Source organism: Fulmarus glacialis, unplaced genomic scaffold (assembly GCF_000690835.1).
Source record: "Fulmarus glacialis isolate BGI_N327 unplaced genomic scaffold, ASM69083v1 scaffold19611, whole genome shotgun sequence".
In the NCBI taxonomy this organism is placed as follows: Eukaryota; Metazoa; Chordata; class Aves; order Procellariiformes; family Procellariidae; genus Fulmarus; species Fulmarus glacialis.
The window spans coordinates 31,853-40,762 of NW_009194922.1; the positions used below are offsets into that span (position 1 = coordinate 31,853).

Genomic DNA, 8,910 nt, shown 5'->3' on the forward strand with positions numbered 1-8,910 from the left:
TTCTTCTAAAGGAAAGTCAAATGAAATAGAATGCAAGCAGGCAGTTCCTAAAATGTTCAGCAAGTTAAATCATTCAATGTTTGGGAACTCTGTGCTAGAGTTGGGGAGAGGGAGGACGTTCCTCCCTACCCCTTTTAATGCATTAAGTCATAGAAGTCATCATTGACTGCAAGTCATGCAGTCATCATCGACTGCATTTTAGAAGTTTACTGTATTAGAAGCATCTGTTCCTTCAACCAGAAAAATCAGGACTTCAGAGTCAGGAACAAAAAGAAAATCAATACAACTGCCAGGTTGAACAAAAAGTCTTTGATAACTCAGAAAAAAACCACCATACACGAGAACCCTTTAATATTTTCTGCCTTCAGGAAAAGTTTAATTGTCCAACTGTGAAGAGAATGGGCTATGCCATAAGTTTCAAGCATCTTGCTCTTTAGCCATAAGCTTGTATTTCAAATTATGAATGAACCAACCCAAAGTTTTAGATTGAGGGGTAGCATACACATGATTTCACAAGTTTCCCTTCCTCTTATATTCCTCCAAACAAACTAAAGCAATTGTAGGATGTTTTCACCAATAAATTTGAAACATCCCCCGCCCCCCCCAAAACAAACAAAAAATTATTCATAAGAGTTATTTTGATTAATTACTGACAAATTGTTTTAAACAATCTTTTGCAGAGAACTGCAAAAAAACCAAAACATGACAGATACACATTATCAAACATTGCAATCAACTGAAAGAGCAGGTTAAGCACTGATGTAATTTATCAGCTCCACTACAGGATGATTTTATATTGCTATGATTCATGTTGGCTTTTATTAAACATTCAAAACGTAAAAGGGAGCAATAGAAGTATCAGTTTTCAACATTGAAATCCATATGAATATGTGACTTTTCCTTATGGTTAAAGTTGCTATTCCACCTTACCTTTGACAATCTTTTTAGCACAATCATTGTATACTTGTTCCTGTGATGTGTTTGACTGGAATACACGGTCAAATATATATGGCTTGGACTGGGGGGAAAAAAAAAAAAAAGACACAGAAGAGCTATTAAAAAACAGATGCTGGAAGTAGAACTGGAAGGCGTTTGTTCATACAGTTTAGAAGTAGCCTATACTGTCTCAGCTCAATCTTTTGTTTTATTTTAAGCACTTGAAGACTGTAGCAAAGAAATCAGCTTATATAGTGTTGCCTAAATCTTCACATGCTTGCCTACAAGTAAGGCCTTGAATTAAATATATTTGGTTTCGAAGTGCAATCTAAATAGTTCTCCAAAACTACTCTGCCACATGACGTCAATTTACTTGATTTACAAGGTAAACCAATGCCTAGTCTGTACATCTGAGAACCCCCTACTCTCTTCTACTCTGGTAGCAGGTTTACTCTGGTAAACCCAAATTATTAAAACCAGCTTAAACCACATCACACAGAATATCTGTCTTGGTAATATTTGTTAAAAAACCTCAAACTGAAAAGAAACATTGAGATCACCTACAGTCAGCACAAGAATTATTTCCCCATACATGATATCCTTAAAATAAAGCTCCATAAGCAGAAGGAAAAGGCCACTCTGGAGGAAGGGAACCTTTCACAGAAGACTCATTTTGGAAGACACTGTAAAAGGAAGCTCTGACACAGCTTTTTGAAAGGAACATTGGATTTTGCTTTGTTTTAAAGAAGAGATTTTCATAACACAGATCTAAGCAGCTGAAAATCCATTAGGATACAAGCTATTATGCTCACCTTAGGAAGTTCAAATTTTTGTAGCATTTTCAGAGTTTGATTTAGTAGCTAGCCAAGCAGATAGGCAAGGGTTACAAGGGACCTAGGTCAGTTAACACTGCAACTGTTAAGTGCTCCATTTTGCCTAAATCTAATTAATTAGCATCCTCCCCCAAGGATATTCTGGAACTGCCTCCCTGGCAAAGAAACAAGTATAGCTTCCATCTTTCACCCACCCACCACATTCCCTTCCCCAGCCTGACCTTCCATTTGTCTTTTAATAACATCTAGCATAACACCAAACAAAGCTTTTTAGATTAAACACATATCTATCTGCTGAGAGGGCTTGAATTCAGGTGGATGAGCTCCCTCTTGTAAAAAATAATTACAGCGTTCACTGTGTAAATACGCTCATGAAACCACAAGACTCAGGAGGCAGAAACTATCCCTAAGGTGCTGAAGTTTGTCAGAACACTTGTTTTACAACAGGGAAATCACAATCCTTCTCGATTACTCATTTTAGCTTCAAATACACCTCAAATTCAAATGTTCTACAGGCAGTATTGAGGCCATTACATACACCAGAAGACAAACAACTAAGAAGTTCAAATAACCCTGAGGTAAGAAAATGAAGACTGAGAACATGTTACATAAAAAGGTAAGCCACTGTAGAAAACACTAGCTATACATTTGCTTTCTCACTAGCAGCTGTAGTTTCAAAAAGCCTCCAACTTCACAAATATCAATCAGCTACACTACACACTGCAAGTCATCTACATCACAAAACATTAATCAGACCTGATTCATGCTCAAGTTCTTCTGCATATTTGAATGCACTGAAATAATACCATTTTGGACGATCATATTTACCATTACACATTGGAAAAATATAGTGAGAAGAGTGATAGCGTCCAACGTCACTGCAAACAATCTGTGCAGCATTAGTAATTTGTGTGTTTGTACTTGTAAGATTTAAACTCTTCTCCAAATTATTGCTCCAGAAGATACATAGATGACAATTATTCCAATTAAATTGATTTTAGAAGAATTAGGGAAAGTTCCTGGATACGATCTTCTGACAGTCTATGCAGCAACTGTTAACAATACTCACTATTTCTCACAGATCCCAACATATCTGATCTTTGCTGTTTCCAATAGAGCATGACAACTCTGAGAACAGAAAGGTATATTAGAATGCAAACATTATTTTGCATAGTGTATGTGTTTGAATGTATACACATACATTATTGTGTATTTATATATGACTACATAATATTTCTGATGCCAAATAGCAGATTTTATTTACTTCAAAGAAATCCAAGGGTTTTTTTAAAAAAAAAAAGATTAAAAAAAAAAAAATCAAGCCTAGTTTCCGGTACAGGAAGATACCTTGTTTAGAAAGAACTGTAGGCACAACCTGCACTAGTCTGCAACCATCCTGCAATCTACAGGTATTTGCAGCAGGTTCTGAAAAAGCTTTCCCTCTCTAAATTTTTAAACAGCATTTAGAGGGGTTTGGTTTTGGTTTGGGGGTTTTTTTTGGTGTTTTTTGGTTTGGGGTTTTTTTTTAATTCTTCTGCCAAGCAAAGGTTGACTGAATTGAACTATTCTTCTTCATCTGTGTTAAAGGAAAATTATGTTTACTAATTTGAGAGTAATCTGTAGACACAGAATACTTTTAGACTATCTACTGTCCAGTTGCCATTCAAATGCCTTCATAAGAGCCAAATTACTCTCTCTCATATAATTACAGTTTCTTTTGTTTCACAAAATATTAATATAAAGAATAGCATGTATGATGAATGTCATGGACTAGTAAGAACAGAAAACCAAGCTGCAAGGACTTCACTTGGACAGTAATGCCTTTAATTGATCTTGTTTATTTATACAGTGAAAGCTGCTAGGCACATGACAAATTCCAATTTCCCTCAAGTTAACAGCTGCTACCAACATACCCACAAAATTTAATAATTCTGACCAAAAAAAATCCTCACAAGGGGTCCTGTTTATACCTCTTGTCACTTCCCCATCCCTTCAGGTGGAAAGTGGAATATTTGTTTACATGCCCTCAGTATTATAGGTTCCTAGATGAAGCTACAATACAACTTCAAAGCACTCAAAAATCCAATTACATATTTCCCTCCCCTCCCAGGTCACAGTACATTTATCACACCTATGAAAACCCACATTAGGCATGTCCCTGCTCCATCATTACTGAATCAATATCTAACCAAATAGGTTTAGCCAAGCAGGTTCTGGGATAATTATGTTTTAAGAATAAAAGTTACTCCCACTCACACAGTTTCACATCTTTGACATCTATGTCTTATCACTTCTCTTCACAGCCTACTTTCTGGTGTAAACAAAGCTAAAACAGTATTACACAGATTACCCTGCCTTAGAAAGCCTCCTCATTACCTTTAAGAGATTAATCAAGAAAGATTAAAGTGTCAGATATTTTTTCTATACCAGATGCCTTTTCTTCCTCAAGTAGTAAACAACCAGGTATTATGATGGAACTGAAAACACAAAAGGTCCAAGCAACATTACCACATGGTGTCCTTAACAGTGGTAGTAGCAGTGTCACTACCATGATATGAAGCTGCTTTGACATACTCCAGAAATTTTCAGCAAATGTTACTCAAATCGTAATAAAAATTTAAAACATACAACCTATAAGCAACACAAAATATCAAGCAAACAAGCAGAGCTTCTGACTTCCTCTCTCTAAACAGAGAGAATTCAACACTTACATTCACTCCTTGCCTAGCATTTGTTCTGTCAGTAATCAACCACAAGACAACTTCAGCTCCTGTAGTTGCTTGTACTGAAGGGATGTGGTCCCACAGCAAAAGCTTTGCAAGCGCTCTCACAGCCCTCAAAAAAGTACATCTGCCAACATGATTTAGCAGTAGTTAAACTGAATCTTAATAAAGGGTTTATGTTTAAGCACACAGTTCCGCAGTTAACTTAAAGAGTAGTTACCAGTTATCCTTATATAAAAGGATGTTCAGCCTAAGTTATACAAGATTTGGAGCACACAAGAGTTCATTCTTCAGAAAAGTTAGTTTTTCTCAGTACCTTCGATGAGGACTACATAAAAATCTGATCACAACTAGACTGAAATCTACCTTAAAAGTCCTAGAAATACTTAAGGTTATCTCCATAGAAATAATTTAAAATATCTTGCGTTTTCGCATTGTAACTTTCTGTAAGCTACAGAATTGGTTACTCGTAACACTACCTTAGTTCACCTTACTTTTTGTGCATGAGTATCTGAAGCAAAGTCAATAGTAAAAACGTACTTGAAAATCAGTAGCATATTTTTCTACCACAACATATCCAGATGCTCTTTACTGTTTTTTGCCAGAATGGACTGCCAGAGCAATATTATACGCATCCATGGTTAGCTTATTCTTGGTAAGAGGTTGAAGTAGTAAATAGTGGGCTTACCTTCCCTTTAGTTTCACATCTTTAACAAAGAACATTCTTCCCATCAGCACAAAATATGGCACAAGAAAAATCCCACACCAAACAATTTCTGGGAAGTATGATGTCAAATACCTGACTCAGTTCTTCCTATTACTAAGCAAAGGTATTGCTGCTTTGACACACCTACCAGAGTCCAACATTGCGAATGAGTGAAAAGGCACTGTTCCAAATTAGTATTTTATTTTTAGGATAAGGAAAAAGGATTTTCTTCTTGTCCTAGCTCTATCATACAAAACTGCAGCCGACACAGAACAAGTTAGTGGATCTCAGCTCTTTCTGCCCTATTTTTCTTATTTCTGTGCAAATACTGTAACTCAAGTATCAACTTTTACAGCAGTTAATTTTTGTTACAGAAGGACTAAACAATGTAATTTTATTTTAAAAAAAAAATTGTGACTGGAAACTCAATTTCCAGCATCAAAACAGAGAGAAATTTTGGAACAAGAGTTTCAGCTAAGCTTTGCTTTAGTAAAGAGTTTCTTCTAAAAAGAAAAGTAAGCACTGCTGGCGCAAAAACAGTCATTGCATTTCAGAATAACCACCAAATATGAGATGAGTGAGGTGTTTCTAAGCAAGTGGTACAGCAGCCAGGGAGTATAGCTACCCCTTTACACATTACTGTAAGCTAAAACATTTGCTTTCTGTTAAATCATCATACCAGTATCATCTGAAAAACTTCGCTATTATCTACCATTTCGTGGAATGAAATAAAAAAAAAAATTAGAGAGTAACACTGAAAGAATATTATTGTTTCAGCTACAGATTGCAATTTCTGATTTATGTTTAAGTTGCATTGTAGATATTAAGCATTTTTATTTGTGTTTCTAATTAAACAGTGCTTTCCTTCATGCTAGCAAAATAATACAAAAAAAAAAGTTGTTTTAAGAATCCACCTTGTTTCTTGCTTGTATACAGTCCTTTCTTTCAGCAACGCACATGAATTACATTTTCCTTTTGAATAATCTGCTTCCAAAAGCTGCAGTAATAGCAAGTGATCTTCATTTATCTCATTCTAACACAACTTAAACATAGCTTTGCTCTCATTTACTATCCAATACTAGTTTAAAAGGTGATGAAAAAGAAAGCTAAATATCTCAAGCTCGTCCCAGGATCACAGGGGTTACATTGTATGTTCAGAAAAAATAGTGCTCTAAATAAATATGAAAATACAGGCAGGTAGCCACGATTCTTTCTTAAAAGACATAGAAATAAGGAATATACTATGATCATTACTAGAAACGTTTGGACAACAGAGGGTACTGCCCATTTCTGTGAATGCCCATAACACTTCGCCACTTCAGTCATTTGACAGTACTGTTTTCAGCTTGGGCTTCAGTCCGAAATCCTCATGTGTCACTGTATTCAGTAATCTATCTTCATCTTTTGGACAGTTGTAAGATGAGCAAGACTAGGTATAGAAATGTTTTTTAAAAAGAAGTATAGATATGTTATGCAGAACTATGAAGCTACTCAGTTGCAAGCAGTTTTACATTTGAAAAAATAAAGTATACAATCATATATATTATAAGCTTGCTATTCCTCCCTCTTTCATCTTACTCAAAAGCCTGAAATCCATGAGCAAATTGCTATCAATTTTTGTATATAGTAACATTTATGGTGTTTAACATAAAAACCATACATAACAAGTCACCCTATTATCTGTTTTAACAAAACCCTTATATTTACTTAACAGGAAGAGCCATTAGAAAAAAAAAATATTAAAATGGAAAGAAGCCTCCTTTAATTAATAATTTAAAAGCTCTTTACTAGTTAAAAAAAGTTGCATCCTGTGGAAGGACAATACTTTTTCAAGTCTGCGCTTTAAAACCGACCAACACCCTATGTCCCCTGAAATTGCTGTTACACACTAGCTACAATTAAAACAAGTATTTTATCTAACACAAATCAAAACAACTCACTTGCCCAGAAAGACAACCATGCCAGTAATTACATAGGAGCTAGGAAGAGAAGGGAGGATAGATACCTCAGAGATGATAGGAGACTCAAGGAAGAAGGAGGGTTTGGTTATAGTCACTGATTTCCCTCCCCACCCTCCTCCACAGAGGAGTCAAATCTGCAGTCTGGTATAAGCTCTGCTTCCTCCGTCTCCTACTTTTCACCTCCTATCTACAGGCAACTCCTGAGTATTATTAAAGAAGCCTCCACTGTTTCAGCACAGACCCAGGTGCACGCAGAAGGTGCAAGTCCTTCAGGCAGCTGAGGAAAGCAGCTACTAAAAAAAAAAAAAAAAGTGGCTCAATTACTGTTCAACAGGCAGCCAACAGGACATATAGCAAAAAAGACAGAAATCAAACAGCGGAAAGTGACCAAACATACAGCTTATTGAGGAATGTTTTTAGAAACTGTTTCACGAGAAGGACTGTTTCTGTTACTATGCTCCCTTGGGCAATTCTGCAACCCACACACACGAGGTGGCTGGCTACAGCCTCAAGTTGGAAGGTTCATCACTTTGTAAAAACTCAGTCAGCTTGTTAAAAACAAAACAGCACCACCAAAAAAACCAAACACAAGTTATTGTCTCAACAGTTTTACAGAATCAAGTCAGAACTTTGAGAACATCAATCTTGTCATATATCCACCGTTATAAAAACAAAATCACATAATATCAATCCTTTATTAAGATTCTGTGAAACAGAACTCAAATACTGTCACCGCTACCCAATCTAATAATCTCTGGGGGCATTTTTCCCAAAGTCAGACACAGCAAGTCCTGGACCTAGGACCACTGAAGGATTTTTTGTTGTCATTTTTACCAACGCAGAAAACACCAAAGCACAGTTGTAACACTAAATATTAATCCCAAGCAGAAAGCCCCACATGATCCCTCAGGAGCATGCCATCAGACTGTTCTACTCAGATACAGTACAACCTCAACCCAATTTACATTTTATACATTTTTAAAGCATACTTAAAGACTATTTAAACAATGTTAAGTTTTCTATTCTCTCTAGACTAGAACTACTGAAAGAATACATGGAAAATTTAGTTGTAAAAAAGTCAGAAAAGTCAAGGTTTCTAAACTTAATCATGGATTTTAAACAGAATATGTAGCATCACAACGAATGGGTATTCACTAATAGAAGTGAGATCATTTGTTCTAGTTAAATTTTCCATTTTCCAGGCTCGGTTCCTTACTCTGATTTACCTGTACAACCTCAGGGAGAAGAGATACTCTCCAAGATACTAACTTGCCAGCTGAAATAAGCCCAAATTACCTCATTTTACAAGCATGCTGTCGTTCTTGTAGCTCCAGACCCATGGAATTCCATATTTTATTGATAAATTCAGTTGAATATTAACAGACTAGAGCAATAGTATTTAGTAAGTCATACTAAAACAAGTATTTTATTAAATCGCCTCCTTCAACTTCAGATACTGCTATTATTGGTAGCCTCAAGAAACAGAACATAAAAAACAAAATTTGAAGACAGATAATAACTGACATCGAAGTTACTTTCAGCAATGCACAACCAGCACTGTCTCTAGAGAGAAAATTATTTATATGAAAACACAAATTAAAAGTTAGCAAAAATAAAACAGACATTGCGAATAGAGCGTGCTGGTACAATGCCAACCAAACCAGGCAATAAACTACTGTACTTTAATTTTATATTCCAGTTCCACTTTGTAGCTAAACGAGACACACTGAACAAAAAGGAAAGGATTATCT

The 8,910-nt window shown here is 35.8% G+C and overlaps 1 protein-coding gene across 1 annotated transcript in view; it reads right to left on the minus strand.

Moving 5' to 3' along the window:
- Positions 1–5,913, minus strand: part of KIF5B (kinesin family member 5B) — a 31,607-nt gene extending 25,694 nt beyond the window's left edge. The window contains exons 1-2 of the mRNA XM_009587938.1: positions 5,878–5,913; positions 931–1,018 (exon numbers count right to left, since the gene is read on the minus strand). Of these exons, the coding sequence (XP_009586233.1) occupies positions 931–1,018; positions 5,878–5,913 (124 nt within the window). The remainder of the gene's footprint in view (positions 1–930; positions 1,019–5,877) is intronic.
- Between the last annotated feature and the right edge of the window lie 2,997 nt (positions 5,914–8,910).